The sequence below is a fragment of the Balaenoptera borealis genome (genome assembly GCF_965194805.1).
Source record: "Balaenoptera borealis genome assembly, chromosome: 18".
Lineage (NCBI taxonomy): Eukaryota > Metazoa > Chordata > Mammalia > Artiodactyla > Balaenopteridae > Balaenoptera > Balaenoptera borealis.
The window spans coordinates 19,524,283-19,550,321 of NC_138877.1; the positions used below are offsets into that span (position 1 = coordinate 19,524,283).

Consider the following 26,039-nt stretch of genomic DNA (forward strand, 5'->3'; position numbering starts at 1 on the left):
TTGATCATGGTGTATGATCCTTTTAATGTGTTGTTGGATTCTGTTTGCTAGTAGTTTGTTGAGGAGTTTTGCATCTATATTCATCAGTGATATTGGTCTGTAATTTTCTTTTTTTGTAGTATCTTTGTCTGGTTTTGGTATCAGGTTGACGGTGGCCTCACAGAATGACTCTGGGAGTGTTCCCTCCTCTGCAAGTTTTTGGAAGAGTTTGAGAAGGATGGGTGTTAGCTCGTCTTTAAATGTTTGATAGAATTCACCTGTGAAGCCATCTGGCCCTGGACTTTTGTTTGTTGGAAGATTTTTAATCACAGTTTCAATTTCATTACTTGTGACTGTGCTGTTCATATTTTCTATTTCTTCCTGGTTCACTCTTGGAAGGTTATACCTTTCTAAGAATTTGTCCATTTCTTCCAGGTTGTCCACTTTATTGGCATAGAGCTGTTTGTAGTAGTCTCTTAGGATGCTTTGTATTTCTGTGGTGTCTGCTTTAACTTCTCCTTTTCCATTTCTAATTTTATTGATTTGAGTCCTCTCCCTCTTTTTCTTGATGAGTCTGGCTAATGGTTTATCAATGTTGTTTATCTTCTCAAAGAACCAGCTTTTAGTATTACTGATCTTTGCTATTGTTCTCTTTGTTTCTATTTCATTTATTTCTGCTCTGATCTTTATGATTTCTTTTCTTCTGCTAAATTTGGGTTTTGTTTGTTCTTTCTGTAGTTCCTTTAGATGTAAGGTTAGGTTGTTTATTTGAGATTTTTCTTGTTTCTTGAGGTAGGCTTGTATAGCTTTAAAATTCCCTCTTAGAACTGCTTTTGCTGCATCCCATAGGTTCTGGATCGTCATGTTTTCATTGTCATTTGTCTCTAGGTATTTTTTGATTTCCTCTTCGATTTCTTCAGTGATCTCTTGGTTATTTAGTAATGTACTGTTTAGCCTCTACGTGTTTGTGTTTTTTATGTTTTTTATCCCTGTAATTGATTTCTAATCTCATAGTGTTGTGGTCAGAAGAGATGCTTGATATGATTTCAATTTTCTTAAATTTACTGAAGCTTGATTTGTGACCCAACATGTGATCTATCCTGGAGAATGTTCCGTGCACACTTGAGAAGAAAGTGTAATCTGCTGTTTTTGGATGGAATGTCCTATAAATATCAATTAAATCTATCTGGTCTATTGTGTCATTTACAGCTTGTGTTTCCTTATTAATTTTCTGTTTGGATGATCTGTCGATTGGTGTAAGTGAGGTGTTCAAGTCCCCCATTATTATTGTGTTACTGTTGATTTCTTCTTTTACAGCTGTTAGCAGTTGCCTTGTGTATTGAGGTGCTCCTATGTTGGGCACATATATATTTATAATTGTTATATCTTCTTCTTGGATTGATCCCTTGATCATTATGTAGTGTCCTTCCTTGTATCTTGTAACATTTTTTTAAAATTAATTAATTTATTTAAAAAATTTTTGGCTGTGTTGGGTCTTCATTACTATGCGAGGGCTTTCTCCAGTTGGGGCAAGCGGGGGCCACTCCTCATCGCAGTGCGTGGGCCTCTCACTATCGCAGCCTCTCCCGTTGTGGAGCACAGGCTCCAGACGCGCAGGCTCAGCAGTTGTGGCTGACAGGCCTAGCAGCTCCGTGGCATGTGGGATACTCCCAGTCCGGGGCCCGAACCCGTGTCCCCTGCATTGGCAGGCAGAGTCTCAACCACTGCGCCACCAGGGAAGCCCCGTAACATTCTTTATTTTAAAGTCTATTTTATCTGATATGAGTATTGCTACTCCAGCTTTCTCCTGATTTCCATTTGCATGGAGTATCTTTTTCCATCCCCTCACTATCAGTGTGAATATGTCCCTAGGTCTGAAGTGGGTCTCTTGTAGACAGCATATAGATGGGTCTTGTTTTTGTATCCATTCAGCAGGCCTGTGTCTTCTAGTTGGAGCATTTAATCCATTCACGTTTAAGGTGATTATCGATATGTATGTTCCTATTACCATTTACTTAATTGTTTTGGGTTTGTATCCATTCAGCAAGCCTGTGTCTTCTGGTTGGAGCATTTAATCCATTCATGTTTAAGGTGATTATTGATATGTATGTTCCTATTACCATTTACTTAATTGTTTTGGGTTTGATTTTGTAGGTCCTTTTCTTCTCTTGTGTTTCCCACTTAGAGAAGTTCCTTTAGCATTTGTTGTAGAGCTGGTTTGGTGGTGCTGAATTCTCTTAGCTTTTGCTTGTCTGTAAAGCTTTTGATTTCTCCCTCGAATCTGAATGAGATCCTTGCTGGTTAGAGTAATCTTGGTTGTAGATTCTTCCCTTTCATCTCTTTAAGTAAGTATATCATGCCACTCCCTTCTGGCTTGTAGAGTTTCTGCTGAGAAATGAGCTGTTAACCTTACGGGAGTTTCCTTGTATTTTATTTGTCATTTTCCCCTTGCTGCTTTCAATGATTTTTCTTTGTCTTTAATTTTTGCCAATTTGATTACTACGTGTCTTGGCGTGTTTCTCCTTGGGTTTATCCTGTATGGGACTCTCTGCGCTTCCTGGACTTGGGTGGCTATTTTCTTTTCCATGTTAGGGAAGTTTTCGACTATAATCTCTTCAAATATTTTCTCGGGTCCTTTCTCTCTCTCTTCTTCTTCTGGGACCCCTATAATGCGAATGTAGTTGAGTTTAATGTTGTCCCAGAGGTCTCTTAGGCTGTCTTCATTTCTTTTCATTCTTTTTTCTTTAGTCTGTTCCATGGCAGTGAATTCCACCATTCTGTCTTCCAGGTCACTTATCCGTTCTTCTGCCTCAGTTATTCTGCTACTGATTCCTTCTAGTGTATTTTTCATTTCAGGTATTGTGTTGTTCATCTTTGTTTGTTTGTTCTTTAATTAATTCTTCTAGTTCTTTGTTAAACATTTCTTGCATCTTCTCGACCTTTGCCTCCATTCTTTTTCCGAGGTCCTGGATCATCTTCACTATCATTCTGAATTCTTTTTCTGGAAGGTTGCCTATCTCCACTTCATTTAGTTGTTTTACTGGGGTTTTATCTTGTTCCTTCATCTGGTACATAGCCCTCTGCCTTTTCATCTCGTCTGTCTTTCTGTGAATGTGGTTTTTTTTCCACAGGCTCTGCAGGATTGTAGTTCTTCTTGCTTCTGCTGTCTGTCCTCTGGTGGATGAGGCTATCTCTAGAGCAATTCTTAAATTTACTGTGCTTAAGCACCACTTGGAACTTAAAAACAAAGAAACTAAAGCAGCAAAAGAAAAACAGAATTGTGGGTTCCACTCCTAGACATTCAGGTTTATTAGGTCTGCAGGCCACTCTGAGGAACAACTGTTTTTGAGAATCTCAAGTTCAGAAGTTTAAGAAAGGAAGAAATTGTATAGAATCCAACAGGCCACTGTCCCAGCAACCGTTCTCCTATATTGCCAACAATACCCTAATTTTGTATGGGGTATCCAAAGTACAGCCCATGTACTAGGAGAAGCTGGCTGAGGCTTAACTCCAGAGGTGGGCCCTGGCTGGCTTATGCCCTGGCACAGTCACTGCTTCAGGGATGGCTTTGTAACCCAAGTGCTATCTTTTCCCTGAATGTGAATAAGGAAGTGTAAGTTCCCCATGGCAGGCACTGAGCACCGAGAGAAACTATGTCCCTGATGACTTCATTAAGCTCCTCGATCAACCTGCCTACCTACAGGCTTCTCCCTAAAAGTATTTATACTTTATAAGCCAATCTGAATTAACTTTTCTGGTACTTGTAACATTAATGAGCTTGGACACAAGAACTGTCTTAGGTACAGACTCCCAGATGGGGCTTATCTGCTTTGACGGTGGTTCTACTGTCCCCCAATATTTTCACTTCACCCTGTTATACCACTTGAAATGCTGCTTTTGGTTTAAAAGCACTTGCTTTGAAAAATGTATACACTTCTGGGAGGATGAAAGAGCCAGCAGACACTCGACTTTTGACGTGAATTTTCCCATAGAAAGAGTCTTTCTCCTAATGGCAATAAGGTCAGTTATACTGTGTATATGAGAATTACGATGTATGTGAGAGAGGGAGGCAAGAGTCAGAGGAAGAGTGTAATTTTAGAGAATGGGGCCAAGCCTTGGGGAGGTGCTGCAGAGCAGGGCACAGAGCAGGAAAAAGGCAGCAAGAGTTTGGTGAAAGCCACTGACTGATCAAAGAGGGATGAAGAAAGGGAAGAATGTAAAGCAATCAATCAATATGTTTCTAAGTTTGGCCCAGGGTCGTTAAGTACTGGCTGCTGCTAGGCTAATTTGCTTCCAGGTCCCCAAACCCAGCAACACTACAGGTTAAACAGGTTTTAATAGGCTAGCCTAGAAACTCAACCACCAATTTATAAATAATAATCCTCTTCTTAAAAACATCAACAGTTCCTACTGCTGTAGAATGAAGACCCACCAAGACTTGGCCTCCTCCACTACACACTCCAATCTTTTTTCTTTTTTTAGCTTTTTTTAAAAATTAGTAATCTATTTTATACATATTAGTGTATATATGTCAACCCCGATCTCCCAATTCATCCCAGCAGCATATGCCCCGCTTTCCCCCACTGTACACACTCCATTCTTGAGCCTTACTCAAGTCATACTTGAGAGTTCATGGTTCCTCCTAAGCTCATCAGCCCCCCAGAAAGACTCCCTTTAATGATAATCCTTTTGGAAAACATTCCAAAGTCCAGCTGGAAAAAAAATCATTCCTTTTTATAAATTATGTTTTATCTTTATCATGACCTTTTATTTGCTTACATAGAATATCATGATTATAAAATTTCTGCTTCCTTGCTAACGTCTAATAAACAACTTTCTTGAAATCAGAACAGTAACTTATTAATAATGTAGCCCCCTCAAATTCTTCATATGTCGTATTTAATACATGTGTGTTGAATAGCAAGTCAATTTTAAGTAAAATATTAAAATCCCATGAATGAGATTGAACTCTTAAAAAAATGACCTTCAAACTTTTGGAATACAACTTGCCAATAAATCATAAAATTTTATAAACATTTAAGAGATTTAGATGAGCATATATATGATGAAGTTCTAAGGAAATCAGTATTTTAAGTTTTACAGTATGCTTACAATCTAAAGCAAAATTGGTGATAGGGTTAATTTAGCTTTTAAGTTAAATTAGAATTAGCACTGCTGTTTCATGTAGTGATATGTTTATTAAAATTCATATACTACTCAAATGTGGGTTCCCTATTTCCTCTGAACATGTAATGCAATTACATTTTCTTTAATATTAATTTTGTTTCCTCCTTGGAAGGAAACCTGCTTATCTGTAAATCATATTCAAATCTAATTATCATGTCAATTTGCAGATGGCTTAATAAAGAAAAACAATCACATGCCAAATTTAATCAGACTCTTTGGGGCCTTTTGTAATTTCAGTTAAGAAATTATGCTTCCATATTTAGCAAAACTTGAAAGGAAAAAATTATACCTTATTGAAAGGTATTCTATTATTAATAGTTATAAAAGCACAAGAGTGAAATAAAACAGATGAATGATTTTTTAATAGTGAGAAAAGAAAATACAAGATAAGAACCTAAAATGAAAACAACCCAACTTAAAAGCCCTCAAAATCAAGAAGGTTAACAGCAAAAAGGGAGAAGCAGATGAAATGCTTACAGAAATAAGGCTTTTGAGTTGCATAAAAACTTCTTTATAAAAGTCATAATGAACACTGACAGCTGCCCACTTCATCGGCTGTTCACTGTTTACCAGGAACCTATCTTTGAAATTTCACCAGGAAGGTGATACTTCCTCTAGGCTTCCATAATAACTGTGTCTATTGTCATATTTACAACACTTCATTATAACTATGACTATTACTAACACTAAAAGCCTCTTCAATGCTGTCTCTGCATCTGTCCTCATCCTACTGTGGTCACAGTGATCTTGTGTCTGATCATGTGCCTACTCTGGTCAAAATCACCCTACACCAATCTCCATGCCCGCTCATAGACCCTCTACCATTAAAGCCCTGACTTCATTTATTATTCCTCCCTTTGCTCATGCCGCCCCAGCCATAGTGGCCTTCGTCTTGTACAGCAAATTTAACAAGCATGCTCCTGCCTCAGGGCCTTTGCACCTACTGTTCCTGCTTCTTGAAACACTCTTCTCCCCATATTCACTTCCTTTGGGTCTCTGTTCAAATGTCACCTGACTGCCCTATATGAAATAGCACTAGCTGTCCCTCGCCCTAGTACTCCCTAATCCTTTTATCCAGTTTTATTTTTTCTCCATTGTGCTTATCACTATTTAACATACGATATACTGATGTGTTTATCTGCTTTTGGAATCTCTTTTTCTACTAGAATGTAAGCTGCACAGAGGCAAGGACTTTTTGTTCACTTGTATCCTGAGTGCCTGGCACAGAGTTCAATAAATACCTGTCAAATGAATGAATACTCTGTTTAAGTGCAGTTCACACCCAAAAGATGTTGAATCCTGATAGACTGTGTAGTTACTAATCTTTGGAACATAGTAAGCACTGAACAAATGTTTCTGAATTAGGAAGATAAAGGTAGTCAAATCCTGCATTGAAAATACATAAAAATGAAAAAGGTGAAAGTGTGTATCTATAGAATTATATTTTGGCACATACCTGTTTGAATTCTGAATCTTTTCCCACCATAACTTGAAGACTGTAAATAACTGGATCACCTTTCATTGGCTGTAAACACTCCCATGTAATTTCACAAATGTGATCATTTACTTTCTCTATTTTGGGGGCTGTAGAGAACAAATATAAATAAAATCTGCTCTACTTGATTTTTAACATGGCACATCACACAGACACTTGTTTCAATCAAAATCAACAGACTTTAAAACATAGTTACAAACTTGAAATAAATATCAGTGAATTTTTGAAATTTGCAGAGAAATGGTCAATGGCTAACTCTTACCATCTCCAGGCCATACAATCTACAAGCACTCCAATGGCCAGACTGATTAAAAGATCTGTAAAGATAAGTACTATATTCCCTGAGCTAAAAAAAGCCAATGGCAGTTCTACATCTTTTAACGGTACTTCAAAGAGCATAACTAGAACGTGAAATTTTATAATTTAAGAAACCTTCTAAGAGAATGAGTTGAAAAATACCCCTGGCTGCCTGACCACAGATATGACTGCCTCACTCAATAGTGGCGTACAAAGGTGTTAAAATCAGCAATCTTCTTAAGGTAAAGAGACACTAAACCAGATGAGGGAACAGAAAAATAACTCAGTGAAATCCATCAGCATTATTAGAAAGACTATTCAAAGAACAGTCTTGCTAACTATGGATCTGCTTAACAAATAATACATTCAAGATATGATCCAGGACACTGTACTAGAAATCTTTGTGATTTGTCCTCAGAGGGTGAGGAATTTTAGTATTTTTTACTTTCCAGGGTTATTTTAAAGTAAGAACCCTGCTGAAATTAATTTTAAATATATAATATATACACAAATGTGTGTGTGTGTATGTAAATTTGATTTAAAAATTCAAGTTAACTAAGTATTTATTTATGTTTTGCTAAACAGATGACCTGGCTCTCTCCCTGAAATCCAAATGAATGAAAACAGCAATGACTCAAAACAACCAGAATTATGATTTTTTTTAAGTAACAATAGTGGAAACAGCAAATGACCCTATTAGAAAACTAGCCTACCTATTCAATTTAGCACTTTTATGTTTATTAAAAAGATCAGTGACAAAAACCAGCACTTGTCTGATTATCAATATGCCAGATAAAATAGCTTTTATTATTAAGTGAAAGTCCCAGTAGGTAGGCTTTTCTAATTTCCTTCTTATAATTTAAATGTTGGACACATCCTGGATGATAAATTTTAATAGTACAAAAGTACTTTATGAAAAGTGCATTTAATTTATTATTAAAGAAAATAACTTTGAGGATGTATAACTTACCTTTCAGGGCAGCTGGGACAGATTTTGGAGTAGTGAAAATATATTCTTGGGAAAGAGGACCTTCCCCCGCTTCATTACAAGCTTGAATACAGAATTTATAAGATGTCGACTCATTAAGTCTTTGTACTTTGTACGTATGGCATGGGCCTCTGTACAGGGATATAAACCTAAAATGGAAATGACTCCTATGAAAAATAAACCTTGACTACCTTATGAAAAACGTTTAAAAACCACTAAAAAAAATACAGTTCGGACATTATTTAGGAGTAATAAGTTACTCCTAGAATTTAATGCCAGGAATGGTTTGTCACACAATAAATCTGTGTTTTTTTCATCAGATGATGAAAATCACAGAATGAGTAAATTTCCCAATTTGACATGGTTTCCTGAAAATTTATTGCTAAATTTTTCTCTTCAGGCTTCTGGTATAAGCTTTGTTTCTGACTGCTGTTTTTTAACGTATACATTTTAAAGGATACTCAGTACATCACAATTTTCATTATAAATTATTTCTAACTAGAGTCATAGGCATACAATTTGTCACATAAAAAAGAGAATTCCCTTTCCCAGGCATAATTTTAATTGATTTGGTGAGGTTTTCTTAAGATTTACATAACAGTATGAGATAATATATAATTTCCCATAAATTATCCACTTGAACTGTTCAATGGAAAGTTTAACATCATATATGTTATCCGTATGCTGAATGTTCCCCAAAGTTTTGATTGGCTATTTTAAAAATTTTTGGAAACTGAGGAATGAATAATGAATACTCATATAGTTCTAACAGTCTGAAAACTGTAGATAGATTAAAAATGAAGAAATATTTAATGATCTTCAGTAAGAGTATATCCAAGAAGCAGTAATTACGTAAGCCTTGCCTTTTGAATCTCCAATTTTTTTTTTTTTTTAAATGATAGGAAAACAACCAGTGGCAAAACCACTGTCGAAAAAAGCTGAACGATAAGACCTGTGGTCAGGGAACAGCTGAGGTAGCATTCTGACATGATCCCACAGCAAGTGTAAAGAGTTGTGAAAAGTCAAAAGAAAGTAACTAAAGATATTAAATTGATTTAATGCATTAAGTTTATATGGTAAATTTACAATATCAATAAAACGTTTTAATTTATTTATTTTCCACAGCCAAAGACCATAAGCCATACCCCATACCCTACAACAATTCTCTAGATGCTAGCTAAATATTAACTATGGCTAAAGTTCTAAAATAAGAATATAAACTAATATAATCTATATTTAATAGAATCTTTGTTCTATTATCTTTCAACCAAACACCAATTAAACCTGTTTCCAGTAAACCTTCTTGCACTACTACCCCAAATGTAAATGCTAGAAAGGGGATAAAAATAACTTAAAGAATTAATTCACCTAACAATAACAACATATATTAAAGATAAATGGCTATACCAAAAACCTGTGGCAAGGCAAAGAATTTCCTTCTAGAGATAAGGCTACAAACAGTACATAAAATTCTGCCAAGAACAAAGGCTAACATTCATAGAGGCAAAGATTTCAGGAAACGATCAATACTATTTGCTCTGTGTAATGCTCTTACTGTTGATACAGTATGTTTAATTCTGTATGCTATTTTAAATGTGTAAGTACTTCTGATAGAGAGTACTTACATACAAGTACCTTGAATATTCCATTATTGAATACTTGGCTAAGATACAAACCCAACACAAAAAACAAAGTAATCTTGGGAAATACTGTCCCTGGTACTCTGAATCTATCAGACATACAAATTATTTCTAATAAATTGAGTGAAAAAACAAACACACAAAAAAGAAAAACCAACAAAAAAACCCCAAATTCTTAAAAGATTAGAGTAACAGCTGTGAAAGATATATGGCATTGTTTATTTTGGATATAATATCAATAAACTACCCCAGATTGGAATTTGAATAATTTACACTACAATTATTTTGAGTAACACTGTAATTCAAATGCATGATTTAGTGGGGTAAAATATGGCATGGATGTAACGAGACTGTAAAGGATGGTAGCACAGAGAAGAACCTGAGTAGCCAGGGGACTGGACTATTTATTCAGAGAGTCTAAGATCTGATGGTGAGGAAGTAAACTACTGCATTCACTTAGTGTGCAGGCCCTGTGAGGGTGTGGAGGAGGGTGAGATATAATCCCTGCCTTCAAGGATCTCAAAGGCCTTAAGCCAATCAATGATTTACTGTAAAAACTGCCTCTTGCTGGAAACAAGCACTGAAGAGATTATTTTGCAGCACAGATTATGTTTCTTTTACTAGCTTGAAGAGAGAAAATGGGTTAGAGATGAGAGCCAAAGAATAGTTCCCCTATTTTTTTCTCTCTTGCATCACCCTCACAATTATAAACAGAAAATCTTCATTATGTCTTCTGATGTTTCAAAAATGGCATACTTAAAAATTATTTATGAGACTTCTGTTTTTTAAAACTTAATTTACTTCTATTGTTAAAAAAAATTCACGGACTTAAGACCTGAGAAACTATATAAAGAAGCAATTAGAAACACCTACCTTCCATTCTTATCCTCCATCTGAAGGTGGTACTGAACAGAATCTGTCGACAATGTCTTTGGGGTTCCTTCTCCCCACTTCAGTTTAAGGTTCTGGTGGCTGAAGGCAACACATTCCAGACGAGGTGGGTCAGGAGGGAGGGGTTTAGTTTTTAATTTTATCATGTGGCTGAAAGGACCAGCTCCAAGGCTATTCAAGGCTTGAATTCGTATTCTAAGTGCCATATTAAAAAAAAAGAAAAAGTTTAGTTTATGATTATTCTATTTAAAGTGTCTCTCTGGTCTAGGCAAAAATTAACATAGTTTTTACTGTGTACCTGTATGTTGTATCTGGTTGCAAACTGTCTAGAATGTAGCTTGTAACCTTTCCCACAGTCAAGGGCTGTTTATCTCCAAAGTCTATGCTGTAGGCAAGGATTTCTGAACCATGATCACAAGGCTTTTCCCAGCTTACGGCAAGGCATGTAGACGGTGAATAGTTGGGATTTTCTATATCATCATCACTTACTTCTTGAAGACAAGTCACAATACCAGGAACTGATGGTGGAGTCACACAGGCTACTACTTCACTGAAAGGGCCTGCACCCACAATACTCAGAGCCTACAAATTAACAGAGCCCAAAAGGTAAAGACGCAATCATGAAAATGCTCACAGAACGCAAAACTCTGGATAGAGTAAAGTGACAAGGCCCTGAACGCCTTTACCTGGACTCTGCAATAATAGGTAGTTGCTGGTGAAAGTCCTTTTAATTCATAACTGAGACCGGGCCCACAGTAACATATCTGCATACTTCCTTCAACTCCTCCCCACTCCAATCGATATTCAGTGACATCAGTTCCATTACTCAAAGGGACCTTTAAATTAAGAAAAAGATAAAGGTCTTAAGTCCTGACATGATTAAATAGCTTTTGGGCAAAAATGTTCTTTACCTGAGCATATAAAAAACAGAATTTAAACTGTTCAATATTACATTTTTATTCATTAAGGCCACCTGAATTTACGATTTGTCAAAAAGTATAACTTTGTTTTCAATTAGAAGTAGAAATATGACTGAATCACTTTAGAAAGAGTATTTTAAGGTAAATATACTTCAAAACAATTCTATTAAGTAATATAAATGTTAAATCGTACAAGGACATTTTCTTTGTTAAATTTCAAAAGAAACTGAAAATGTAATTATCATTGATTATTACTATATGCAATAAATATACTAGAGACAATAAACATAAGAGAAATAGTATTATAATAATTCCTATGAATGTTTGTTCTGAACATTAAGCTCACCGTGGCTAAATATCTCAGTACCGAGACAAAGCCTTTGATAAAATACAAAGCACATCACGAATCTAAATACTTGTAATGTAAATATACCTTATTTAAATGATTCAAAGAGAAAAAAGAATTCACTTTTTACCAAGTGAATTTAACTAGGACTTACTCTTTGTATAATTTATGGAGATAAAATGCACAGTATCTTTATTCTTTTATATAAACTGTTTTAATCACTTAAATATAAGTCAAGGAAATTACAGTACCTCCCAATTCACTTGTGCACAAGTTGCAGATCTCCATGTAACTTGAGGGGGCTTGCACTGATCTGGTGGTCCAGGGGCTGTAGTAATATCACATTTTTCTGAAAATGGTCCAAACTAGAAAAACAAATATTAACCAGTGTTTTCATTTTTCACCTACCAACTGCACAGCTCTCCATAAATATTCACAAATAATCAAATTCATCATCCCTTTCCTTTAAGACTAATTGGACATAATAAAATTCTAAAAGAAATCACAGAAAGTAAAGATTTAATTAATGATCATGGAAGTAAATATGTGGGGTATTTTAAAGTTTCATTTACTGTAGTTTCTTCTCTTGCCCCTTATTACTTCACGAATTGTTTTTGTAAAAAGGGCGGGGCATTCAGCAATTGGGTTGGTCAAATAAATACGAAGAAATTCTGTGAAGAGTGAAGAGATGATACCAATTAAAGGCGTGAGAGGTGATGGGCATAAATTATATCTTAAAATTTAGAATAGCTTTAGTAGGGTGTAAAAATGTAAATTCTCTGGAAATACAGAGAACAAATATTAAGATGATTTTGACAGGTTATCACAAACCTGAAAATATAGGTTAAAGACACTAGCACTAAAGATGTTAATCCCAGTGTACTGCACAAGATCATGACTTCAGAAAGGAAGGAATGACGTACGCAAGGAATGCCAACAAAGTATATAAAACTGACATGTAAGAAATTTAAAAGTAAGTTTACAGATACAATGAACTCAGTTGGAGAATGAGACATAAAACACAGCACAGTTTACTAAAATCTGAAATAAAGGGGAGAGACTTGTCAGTTTAATTTTACGAAATTTTAATTATACTGTAGTTTAAAGAAACACAGTGCTAACTCAGTTAAAGTAAGAAATCAGTGCTTTGTCCTTAGGGAAGTTTTAATTCAGAGGGACGGGAGGTGTCACAGTTGAGTGGAAAGGGCGCTGGCTCTGGGGTCTGAGGCAGTGGCTGGCTTCCACCACTTCTTCGTCTGTGTGACTGCTGGGGCAGGTATCAGCTTTTCTGAGCCCCAGCTTCCTCAGCAGTAAAATGGAGATATCATCTGTTTTGTCCATTTATGGAGTTGTACATAGATAATATATTTTTTTTTAAAAACCCACACACACACAAAAAAAAGAAAAACAACAAAAAAAGAAAAAAAAAAAAAAAGAAAAAAGAAAAACCCACACAAAACCAGAATGCTTAGAATGTAAGTTTTCTCCTTTAGGCAAAAAATGAATCACAACTAGTTGCAAACTAAAAAAAAGTAAATGCTGCATTTAACCAGCCTCAAAACACTTAATAACTCTAAGTATTTCATCTTATGATCATGTTTCTACTCTTTTTACGAAGTAAACCCTATTAGCACTGCCTGAAAGGCAAGCTTTAGCTCAGCTAAAGTCCAAAGTGTCACATATTGTAAGTGGGGTTTGAAAATACTAAGATTCTATAACAATTAAGTTATGGTATACACTGACTTCTCTCTTATTTATCAACAGAGGCTTATTAAAAATTGTAAAATTTGGAGTTGCATGTTGAAAGCAAAATGGTCAAATAATGGGTACAATGACGTATGTTATATGAAATACCACTGAGATGATAATTCAGTCAGCTCAGTCTTCCTACCCCCATTTTGTTAGCTGCACGCAGTCTGAAGCTGTAAGTCTTTCCAGGAAGAAGGCTGCTCACTGTACATTCCACTTCAGAACCTTGGTAAACTTCTCTGGGTTCATCTCTTTCTACAGGAGACATTTCCACCCCATAGCAAGAAATGGGTGATCCACCACTGACCAAAGGGGGTCCTAAAGGTGGAAAGATTCATGCAATTTAACAAGAGGAATATATTTAATACTAACTTAATTATAATTTATTACCAAAATGAAAATTACCCCATCGTAACTGTATTTCTTTTGCTTTTGGTCTACCCTGTAATCTGGGAGGGAGGCATGGGCCAGGAGGCACAGCTGGAGTCTGCACAAGTAAAGATTCAGATACCTGCCAAAACAAAAGCAAAAACAAAACGAAAATGCCCCAAGCCAAATAATCAGACTGCTTTTGTTAGAGGAAAATAAGACAAACACAAAGATTGCACCAATAATTTGAAACTGTACTTGACTATCAACAGAAAAGGAATAAAGTTCTGAATAAAATCAAGCCCAATTAAATCATTAAAACTCAAATTTTATACAGGCAAATAAAGACATGTATTATGTGACCACTAGATAAAAAGAAAGTTACCAGAAAAAAACCCCCAACCCCCCCCAAAACTCTTCTTTCCATAATTAAAAAAACCCAAAAAAAACCCAACAAAAAAACCCCTCCATATAACCTAATGGACATTATTTTTGATCATGTCCAAATGGCTCTACAAATCTCTTCTAAAGAAGGATGTTTTAACATTCTGTAAATGCTATCTGCTGTGTTTTCAGGAGGTTTAGACTATTTTGTCCACTTGATTGTATTTGTAACCTAAACATTAATTTATTATTAAAAAAAATCTTTCCTTCACCCTAAAAATAATTTAAAAATCAGGTAAGTTTTCCCAAGTATTTGGCATCTTTCCAGGTATTTGGTATTACTTTTAATTTCTATGCTGTTAAAAAAAATCTTTTAGTTTTATTTTAAAAAACTTTCTCTTAAAAACACTGACACAAACTCAGTGCCATATTCATTATCTGCACTGCACTTAAACTTTTTCCAAACATAAATAAAATATTTGGTCATCACCTTATTCAGAAAGGCATTCATATAAGAATACTATAGATGCTATATTAGAAAGATAGGTGTCTTTTTTTGGTGGGGGGAGGGGAGTGGGGGTTTGCTTTTTTAAAAAATCTAGGAAGATTTTCTTATTAAAGAAAATGAAGCAATTGGATCCAAAGCCTGTTGGGCAGGACTTGCAACTCAGTTTCACAGTACTCTCATTTTCAACAAAACGCTTATAATTCATTAAAAAGAATAAATATATGTTTTCATATATTTATTTTTCCAAAGCTAAACAGCAACCAGACAATAGATATTCACTAAATTTTGACCATAAGCTAAGTACTATATGTATTAGAATAGTCTGGTCACTATAAATTTAACCACCTGGGTTATACATTTATGATTTATTTCAATATTTGAGGTGGCATCTGATGATCTCATCTCATTTGACCAAACTTGGAAAAAAAAAATCTGCATGTAAGTATTACCGCACTCTGTCCTCCATCACTGATGCAGTAAACTCGAAAACGATAGAAACAGCCTGGATTCAGTCGATCGCAAAGATGTTCCCTAGTAGCTCCACTGTATATCATATCCCACTTGTTTCCTGTAAGGTGAAGAATTATGTTCAATCAGCTACCAGGTAATGTTTAACATTTTGGTACCATGGACATAGCAGGTATCCTAGCTTCACTAAGTAAGTGTTTATGTAATTTGTCAGAAACAATTTAAGCCTGTTTTTAGTTTCCTGGAAATGATCTAATTTTTTTTATGTGTGCAGCTTCCTAGACCAATTTGCATGGCTTTGTTGAAGTGAAATATCTCTGTAACTCTGTGCAGACTTTGACTTAGATTGATAATTTACTTTTAATTAAACATTTTAAGTGTTTACTGGGCCGGTAATAACATTATATAACACACAAAGAATAGAAAGAACCAATACCATAGGAAGTTTAGTCTTAATTAAAAGACATCCTTATTTTTTGCAAGGAAATAGGCCATTTGATAGAAATAAAGATTGTTAAATGTGTGATTCAAGAATAAAGTTTACTAGGCAAAGAATTTATTACTAAAACTAGTATAATGTAAGTTAAATTTTAGAAGATGATTTTTCTGATACATCTGGGTATAAATCTAACTGAGTAAGCTAACCTTCAGAAGACTTTAGGTATACTGGAACTGAGCAATGCAAACAAAGGAGGGAAAAAAATAAGAAAACAATATAGCTATACAGCAGTCTTGCATTTGAGTCACTGTATTTCTGGAGATTACAACTTAAAGTGGGTCATAATAGGCAAAATCCTAAATGCTACAAACAAAGGAAAAAATCAAGAGAAAAAAAAGAGATTATACAAAATTTAAAATCATGAAGAGTAAAGGTAGACTGGTATAAATCTATCAATTTTTAATAGATATTCTTACCATTAGAACCTTCTGCCATCTCTACTACATATTTATTGATGGCTGTTCCTCCATTGTCTTTTGGTGGGTCTTTCCAAAGAAGCAAAAGTGTTATTAGGCAGAGTATATACAATTAAAAAAATCACATAAACTCATAATAGACAAAATACCAAACCCAGGATTGCTCTAAAAGAAAAAAGAATCACCTGCAATGATTTAAAAAAAAATTAACTCCAGCATCTCATTTACTCTCTTGTTTTTGCATAAGGTAGTACATAAGCAGGTGCTCAATTAATTTTTGTTTTAAATGAATAAGTGATTTTAATTTCTCGTGAAAACCAGGATGAGACAGGAAACTGTAGCTACAAGTTCAGTAATCTTTCATTTCACACATTGCTGCCCCTGCTCAAAGTTCTACAGTGGACCCCAAGTGTTTCCTCCATCAAATCTGAACTTAGTATGTGTGACTACAAAGCCATCCTCAAACAGTAAATGAGTCTCACATTTCTCACTGAACTTACTTGAGCTAACAAATTTATTCAAGTATCTTAAAAATGATCTAAATATTCAAATCATTTTAATCAAATATAAAAGTAATGATATACAAGTATGCATAATATCTTACCCCAAGTTATTTTAAAACTATGTGAATGTATCTTTCCTTTAACTGAGGGCTTTACAGGTACTCCCGGTTTATCAGGGCATGTAGTAAATTCAACTACTTCACTTGGATTACTTTTACCTTCTGAGTTATAAGCAATAACCTATGATGAGAACACAAAGACATAAAATAATTAATGTTTGATACCTAATGATATAGGCTTAACGAACAAAGTGATGAGAGACAACTAGGCTCAGTCAAATGATTTATGTGAGGATTGCTTGTCTTCAAAAGGGACTCAGCATTAAAAACAAAGGGGATCCATCCACGTCTCTATATACACCAATATGTATAAAATAGATAACTAATGAGAACCTGCTGTATAGCACAGGGAACTCCACTTCACTGTACAGTAGAAACTAACACAATAGTAAAACAACTATACCCCAATTTAAAAAATAAATAAAAACAAAAACAAACAAAAGGGACTTAGCATATATGAAGAAAATTCAGGTATAACCCCCTTTTAGAATCAGTCTTGAAAATACAAGTATAAGTCTAACATTTTGATACTAAACAAGAGTCATCACTGGAACAAGCTATAAGCTATAAGCTATCTGGTGATACTTGATGGGCTTTAGGCTTGCTTTAACTTATTCTTTTATTATTCTTCAGGGGTTTAAAAAAATGCCCACAAATTCTCTGAATTTCCTCTCTTTAAAAGATAAAGGTTAATTCCTCTTCCCTTTGAATTGTACTTAATGACTTTCTTCTAACAAACAATGTAGAAGAAATGATGGTATGTGTATCTTCCCTATGGAGAAGCCCAGGTGGTGAGGAACTAAAACCTCTGACCAAGAGACAGCAAGGAGCTGAGGACTCCTGGCAAAAAGTTCACTTGAGTGAACTTGAAAGCACATCCTCCAGCCACAGTCAAGCCTTCAGAGGACTGTAGCCCCAGCTGACATCTTGATTGCAACCTCATAGAAACCCTGCATCACAACCATCCAGCCAAGCTTGTCCTGAATCCCTGACCCACAGAAACTGTGACATAATAAATGTTCATTTTTTCAAGCTAAGTTGTGCAGCAATAGATAAATATAATTCATATTTATAATAATTATATTTATTCAATATAATTATATTTTTCACTTTAGAAATTTAATTACATATATATTTTAAAAATTTTATTTATTTTACTTATTTTTGATCGCATTGGGTCTTGGTTGTTGCGCATGGGCTTTCTCTAGTTGCGGCGAGCGGGGGTTACTCTTTCTTGCGGTGCGCGTGCTTCTCATTGCGGTGGCTTCTCTTGTTGCAGAGCACGGGCTCAGGGCACGTGGGCTCAGTAGCTGCAGCATGTGGGCTCAGTAGCTGTGGCTCGCGGGCTCTAGAGCGCAGGCTCAGTAGTTGTGGAGCACGGGCTTAGTTGCTCCGTGGCATGTGGGATCTTCCCAGACCAGGGCTCAAACCCGTGTCCCATGCATTGGCAGGCAGATTCCTAACCACTGAGCCACCAGGAAAGCCCTATGTTTGTATTTTTACCTATCTCTTCTACTGAACTTAAAAGTTCCTCAAGTCCGATATCAAACTTGATATGATTTTCTCTTCTCCAAACCTGCTCCATCTCTGTTCTTCCCCATCAGTAAAAAGCACTACTACCATTTACCTAGTTACTCAAGCCAAAAATCTAGAAGGATCTTTGATCCTTTCTCTAAACCTATTTGTCAAATCTATTAGTAAATCCTGTACTCTACCTCCACTTCTCTGTTTTCTATACCTACCACAACCTTAGTTAAAGCCTCCTTTATTTTATGTTTGCTGAATGACTGTAACATACTACTAATTAGTTTCTCAGCTTTCATTCCTTTCCTTAACCTCATCTATTCTCTACATGGCAGCCAGAGGGACTTGATCACTTCTCAGCTTCATGGCTTCTCATTTTACCAGAATAAAATCTAAATTCTTATCTACAAAGCCCTATGTGATTCCACCCCTGACTACCTCTACTCGAAAGGTTCGGGTCTTTTACGTTAGCAGTTATTTCCTTTGCCTGGAATGTTCTTTTTGACCTTGACATGCCACCTCCTTCTTGTTATTCAGATCTGTTTAAATGCCATTTCCAAAAAGACTTCCTCGACTACCCAGTCATTCTGTCAACTCACCCTATTTTAGTTAACTTGCATAGCACTTATCACTATCTAATATTTGTTTGCTTGTTTGTCATCTATTCCTTCCACTAGGATATTAGCTGTTTTGATCGCTATTGAATTCTTATTGTTTAGAAGAGTGCTTATCATAGAGCAGATGCTCAATAATTATTGGCTGAATGAATGAGCCATAGGTGGGGACCACTATGACGTGACACTACAGACGAGGATCTAAATAAATCTATTACCCCAAATAACTCATGCAACCCATGAGAACTCAGTAAAATTTAGTCCAATTGTTCAGTTTTGCTCAGGCTTCCTCATCAGTCCTCCCACATATTCAGATAGAATTTCAGGATGTTTTCTCACTCTGCTGCTTTACAAATTAGACTACAAAGGGGGTCAAAACACTTTCAACACAGTACACAGTGTTTACTTAAACCTCACAACTAGAGGAAGATTTTTTTAAAAAACTTAAGAATAGTTGATGTACAATATAAGTTACAGGGTGTACAATACAGTGATTCACAATTTTTTAAGGTTATACTCCATTTATAGTTATTATAAAATATTTTCTATATTCCGTGTATTGTACAATGTCTTTTAAAAAAAAGAAACTTATTTATTTATTTATTTATTTATGGCTGTGTTGGGTCTTTGTTGCTGCACACGGGCTTTCTCTAGTTGTAGCGAATGGGGGCTACTCTTCCTTGTGGTGCGTGGGCTTCTCATTGCAGTGGCTTTTCTTTGTTGTGGAGCACAGGCTCTAGGCGTGCAGGCTTCAGTAGTTGTGGCACACGGGCTCAGCAGCTGTGGCTCGCAGGCTACAGAGCACAGGCCCAGTAGTTGTGGCGCACAGGCTTAGTTGCTCTGCGGCATGTGGGATCTTCCTGGACCAGGGCTCCAACCCGTGTCCCCTGCACTGGCAGGCGGATTCTTAACCGCTGCACCACCAGGGAAGTCCCAACGTCTTTTTTTTTTTTAACTTTTTATTTTATATTGGAGTTTAGCCGATTAACAATGTTGTGATAGTTTCAGGTGCACAGCAAAACACCTCAGCCATATATATATATATATATATATATATATACATGTAACCATTCTCCCCCAAACTCCCCTCCTATCCAGGCTGCCACATAACATTGAGCAGAGTTCCCTGTGCTATACAGTAGGTCCTTGTTGGTTATCCATTTTAAATATGGCAGTGTTGTACAGTATGTCTTTATACTTATTTTTTTATACCTAGTAGTTTGTACCTCTTAGTCCCCTACCCCTACAGTGGCCCCTCCAAAGGAAGCTTTTATTTTTTAATTTTTATTTATATACTTATTAAAATCTTTGGCTGCACCGTGCCGCATGCGGGATCTTAGTTCCCTGACCAGGGATCGAACCCGCGCCCCCCACGTTGGAAGGCAGAATCTTAACCACTGGACCACCAGGGAAGTCTGAGGAAGCTTTTAAAGTAAAAGCAGACTCCATAAAAACCATAAGATCCACTAATTATGTTTTTAAAGCTATATATGTCAGCACTGCCTTTTACTCCAGTTAGCCAGTAAGGTATAAAACCATATTTTCCTCCAAATTTTACAAATAATCAAAACATTCATTTAGTGTCCACCACAGAGGGAGCACTGTGCTAATAACTCTAGCTGTGGTGCACTTTTTACCTTCAAAGAGCTTAGAATCTTTGTGCAGATTCTAAGCAGACAGGCAATATGCATATCAAAACAATTAGGCAACAGAAGAAAGATTACTATGGCCTAAAATGGTCCAGAAAGGCTTTGAAAAAGCAAATGAAAGTGATAACGGGGTTTTCACAGACAACAGCAGTGAAAAGGGGAAGACTGGGTAAGAGAGAATAGAAAGACGTGAGTACAGGAGCAGAAGGGAATAATAAACAGTGAGCTCTGCTCAGGGAAGGATGAGTATTCAGTGTGGTGAGGGAGCCAGTTCAAGTAAGAAGTGAAAGGCAGTGCAGTTAAAAAACTGAATGGCTTGGAATATAAAGAACCTTATAACAAATTAAGGAAATTGTATTTTGGAGGGAAAGCTGTGTTTCAGACAGATTAATCTAGGTATAAAATATAACTTGGATTAGAAGGTGAGCAATTAGCTTGAAAGTGATACAGAACAGGTTTGGAGATTTAGTACTCTTTAGGACAGAAATGACAGCTGGCATAAGGCAAAGAGATGATATTTCCAAGGCAGAAAGGGATATTCCAAGTAGAACTAAGGACTAAACTTGGGCACACTTAGATAAGGGCAAAGGAGAAAGGGAGACATCATAAAATGACAACAGACAAGATGAGAAAGAAGAGGGAACATGACTCTGTACTGTCATAGATGCTGATGTATGAGCAAATTTCAATGATGTAAGATAAGTGAAATTGATGGACCCAGATACTGTTTTGATTTCTCTTCACCTGTGAGAAGGCCTCAAGAACAAGTAATAAGCTGAAGTAAAGGTATCTAAGGGTTCTCAGCTCAAGGTACTCAGACCTTGACTTTTAGAAGCCTTGCTACTTGAAAACATATTTTTCAAGAACTTCAGGAAATAAGGCATTAGTTTTCTAGTGGCCCAGAGTCATAGGGACTGGCCACTAGTCTCTGAAGGTTTTAATTCTTTCTTTAAAATCTGGACACTAGGTCTTGGCACAGCTTCCAAGTGAACCACTGGATGGAATTAGCATTGTTCACTTGTTTATCACTCTGAATTTTAAATGATTTTAAGAATTCTGATTGCTCTCTTATGCTTTAAAGTTTTATTTTCATTTTTCTTTTGTCCTTTAAATTTTTTCATTGTTCTAATTTTGTTTTAGTATTTTGAGTGTTCTAGGATTGTCCTTACTGTACAACCTAGAACTCTGGCATTTGGTAAACTTGCTCAAATTTGAATTTTATGTTAATCGTATCCTTATTGTTTCTTTACAAACAATAATATACTATTTAGTCACTACTTCCTGCATTATAACATTTTTATTGCTTTTGCTTAGTATTCTATGATTTCTTTTAGAGTGTTAAGATTTTACTTTGATATGTTTGCTTGAAAGAGGAGACTGCAAATGTCAAGCTAGAAAGGAAGACTCAGACATAGAAGTAGGATTTAATGATTCAACCCCACCTCAGCTGGCACCCAGTTCATGGCAGATTCAAAATAAATGTTTGAGCTTCTAGAAAACTTCATACAGTCACCATTTTCTATTTCCTAATATTTTTTTCCCTCCTCTAGATCAGTGGTTCTCAAATTTTCACAAGCATCAGAATCACCTGAAGAGCCTGCTAAAATACAGATTGCTAGGCCTTACCCCCAGAATTTTAAAATAAATTTACCAGATTATAAAGACATTAACAACTTCTCTTTTAAAGATCTGCTGGTATGATAATCATTACTAAAGTAAAAATGCAATCCAACACCATAAGAGGAAAACTGGAATAAATGTGCATACTTCTTAGGTATTTTATAAATCTTGTCAATAATAATAACTGTATTTTAAAATTAAAATGACCCAGTGTTATCAGAAGTTTTAAAAAGGAAGATAATATACAAAATAAAGCATGACAAATATAATCATTATGAACTGCATAATCAAATTTCCCATTATCATTAAAATTTTCTTAGGTTCTCAAGGAGTAATAAAATTTATCTTTTGCTTTTTAATAGTGAAAACAATTTACGATGGCTTTTATCATTTATTTGAAATAAGTTGTTTAAACAAGCAATGGTAGGAAAATTCAAATGTTGAATTTATCAACTAATAAGCATCCTGTTACATTTTGGGGAAAACCTCTGCATAAAAATGTAGGCTGGCTTATATTAACTGGTATATTAGCTAATTCAAGCACTGTCTGCCAAGAAATAGCAATGCATATCACCAACCAAGTCAGAGCTAAAATATATGCTAGAATGGATGAAATACTAGGAAAGATACAGAATTTTCAGGAGTCTCCATAGGAGAAGAATTTTCAAAGCTTGCTACTGCTTCAAGTGAGCAAGAATGATATGTAGAGTCTCCAGGCCTCAAGCAAGCAAGAATGACATGAGGTAGGTTGGGTGGAAGCAGCAGCATCTGCCTAGTAGAAACTCGAGCACCCTGAATAGGACTCTAGGGAAGGATATAAAGGAAAGAGGAGGAGTTTCATCCAATAAGTAAATATTGTGAACATATGTGGGGCAAAGTTTCTCACTGATGATGATGGGAGTTAGAAATAAGTAAAGGGAGAAAATTAGAATTAACCTATGGCACTAGATTAAATGGAGGTTTTTGGTGCAAACTCATGATTTTTAAAAATAGATACCCTAGAAATAAGAATATAAATGTGTTTGTGCATGTAAATTGTGTATGTGTGTGTGTATACACACACACAAGACATACATCCATACATCTAGTTCTTAGCCTTGTCCACTGAGAGGATGCCCAGGAGTAGCAGTACCCTTATAGCATTAAGTATACTTACTACCCAGATCCTGACTTCTACATACCATTGTCCACTCAAAGGACCCACGTGCTTTGAGAAATGGCCAGTATCAAGGTTGATGAAGAGAAAGTACAAGATGAGAATGAAATATCATGTGCCAGAAAGAGTGGGCTCAAAGAATGATGGGGGGGGGGGACATGTCAAAAAAATTCAGAAGTCAGCCTGACAAGGGCTCCCAAATCTAAGACAATTTGAACCTCATAACTGATAGCCATAGCAACAAAATATAACCCACTCAGTAAACAGGAATCCATGAGTTCATACTGATATAAATAAATGAGAAAAGAAAGCTTTTCCTTATAGTATAATGTCAATTAATAAATGTAGAAGGAATGATAAAATTTAAAAAAATCACCACTTGGCAACCATTAATCATGATTACTGAATAATTGATTCAGGCAAGATTTATCAATGGGTGTTAAAACTAGTGGGTGAAACTTTGATGAGGAACAAGATGTCTACAGAGTATTTACAAAATACTTATCACAAAGGGAAAAAGAACAACTTTACAGTGAAGAAACATGGTAGATATCACCTTCATCAAGTAACTACTAGTGACTGGACAACTGAAACTGTGCACCACTAGATAGAGCATTAAAATATCATTACTTTTTTCTGATACACCTGCCAAAAAAGCATATTCTGACTATGTTCAATGACATCCACATTTTAAAAGATGTTTTGTTCACATTTTACAAATAAGACTCCTGTAAAACATTAAGACTTTTGAATTTAAATACATAAAATTTGAGAAGCATTATTATATAGTAAGAAAGTAAAACAATAAAGCTCATTAGAAAAGGCCAAAATATTTAAGATTTAAAACCACAGGAATGAGGCATGTACCTGCCTTTAAAACAGGAACAATAAGAACAACAAACAGATCTTTCAAGGGCTTTCAAAGCTTACCTTAAATTTATACTTTGTACTACGTCTGAGATTTTTCACTGTGTAAGCAAGGTCTTCTCCATCATATTTAGGCTTAAAACCATATCCCTGGAAAGGGAAAATAAGTCTTCATTAGAGGTCTAACAGCAGAAATATGGGGAATAAGGAATATGTGAAAAGATTCAGGTCCTCTTCATCTTCTGTTACGTGCAATGTGATTAATGTTTGGTTGAGGGTAATCTTCACCTTGATGCTTCTATCTTGAGTAGACAGATCCAGAAATGCTACTGAACATTTGTAGGAGGATGGAGAAGACCACTTATTCTCAGTAAATACAGCAGCCAAGAGAAGATCTTTGTATTGAGGGAAAATGAGAGACAATGGTAACATCACGATCAGTAAGCTTATCCCTAGAACTAACAGGAATTTCCCAGACAGATGTTGCAAGAGCTAAACAAAACCATAACTATTTAACTTTCCCTGAACACATAACTGTGTTTAGGTGAATAGATGAATAGTTGGTTGTGCTGGCAGGTTGTGATGTCACTTAGGTTTGGCATTATTTATAGCCCCAGGGACAATGCTTCACTACTTTCCCAATGTTATTTTTAAAAATTAAAAAGACTGAGATATAATTCCCAAACCATAAAATTCCCATTTTTAAAGTATAAAGTTCAATGGTTTATAGTATAGTCACGAACTTGTGAAACCATTGTTTAATTCCTAGTTCCAGAATAAAACCTGTACTTTACTTTCTGGTTAGCAGTCACTTTCTCTCTTTTCTTATACACCAATATACTTTCTATCTCTATTATACACCAATATATTTCTATCTCTATGGATTTGCCTATACCCATAGAAATGGAATCACACAATACGCAGTTTTCTGTGACTGGGTTCTTTATTTAGCATAATGTTTTCAAGGCTCATTCATGTTGTGGCATATGTCAGTACTCCATTCCCTTATGTGGCTGAATGATATTCTACTGCACAGATATATTACACTTTGTTTATCCATTCATCAGCTGATGGACATTTTGGTTAGTCCCACTTTTTGGCTATTATGATTAATGCTGCTGTGAACATTGGTGTACAAAGTTTTGTACAAACATGTATTTTCAATTCTTCTGGGTATACACCTAGAATGGACCAAGCTATTTTTTTTAAAATTAATTTTTATTGGCGTATAGTTGCTGTACAACGTTGTGTTAGTTTCTACTGTACAGCAAAATGAATCAGCTATACATACACATATAACCCCTCTTTTTTGGATTTCCTTCCCATTTAGGTCACTACAGTGCATTAAATACAGTTCCCTGTGCTATACAGTATGTTCTCATTAGTTGTCTATGGACCAAGCTATTTTTGACTCATATTGCTTCAGAGTAACTCTGAAAAGCTATGGAACTATATATAACTAGGAGAAGACAGCCTAACTCTTGTTTAGCTCAGTTCTAGCTGACAGGAGATGAGACATTGGTAACTAGATTCAGGCTGCACTATATAGTCTCATGTGAGGCTCTTCAAAGTTTCTGTGGCACTTGGAGAAGCAATGCATGAACACAGTTGGAGAAGGGAAACATTCTCTTTTCTTATCTTTTAGAGTTGCTTAGTCTAAGGCTGTGGTGATCCTTCCCTCTCTTTATTTTCCCCAAAACATATATACTTAAAATGTAGTCTGTGTTGTTCCCAGGCATAAAATGTATCCAAACACACATAAAAACCAAACCCCCCCCAACACATCAAGAAAACAAAAGGCTGAGTTGTCCCTCACTTCCAGTCCCTCCCAAACAGTAACGAACTGAGGTT

General features: G+C 35.7%; 1 protein-coding gene across 8 annotated transcripts in view; it reads right to left on the reverse strand.

Moving 5' to 3' along the window:
* The window catches only part of FNDC3A (fibronectin type III domain containing 3A), a 193,156-nt gene that overhangs the window by 8,320 nt on the left and 158,797 nt on the right, over positions 1-26,039 (reverse strand). For 6 of the 8 annotated variants that reach the window (XM_082365287.1, XM_082365286.1, XM_082365290.1 and 3 more), the window contains 12 exons: positions 24,252-24,338; positions 16,741-16,879; positions 16,137-16,205; positions 15,203-15,321; positions 13,898-14,003; positions 13,635-13,810; positions 11,995-12,108; positions 11,164-11,313; positions 10,776-11,059; positions 10,460-10,672; positions 7,929-8,095; positions 6,623-6,750 (listed from right to left, as the gene is read on the reverse strand). In XM_082365287.1, coding sequence (XP_082221413.1) covers positions 6,623-6,750; positions 7,929-8,095; positions 10,460-10,672; positions 10,776-11,059; positions 11,164-11,313; positions 11,995-12,108; positions 13,635-13,810; positions 13,898-14,003; positions 15,203-15,321; positions 16,137-16,205; positions 16,741-16,879; positions 24,252-24,338 — 1,752 coding nt within the window. The remainder of the gene's footprint in view (positions 1-6,622; positions 6,751-7,928; positions 8,096-10,459; positions 10,673-10,775; positions 11,060-11,163; positions 11,314-11,994; positions 12,109-13,634; positions 13,811-13,897; positions 14,004-15,202; positions 15,322-16,136; positions 16,206-16,740; positions 16,880-24,251; positions 24,339-26,039) is intronic. The other 2 variants (XR_014236917.1, XM_082365292.1) reach the window with 2 other exon arrangements.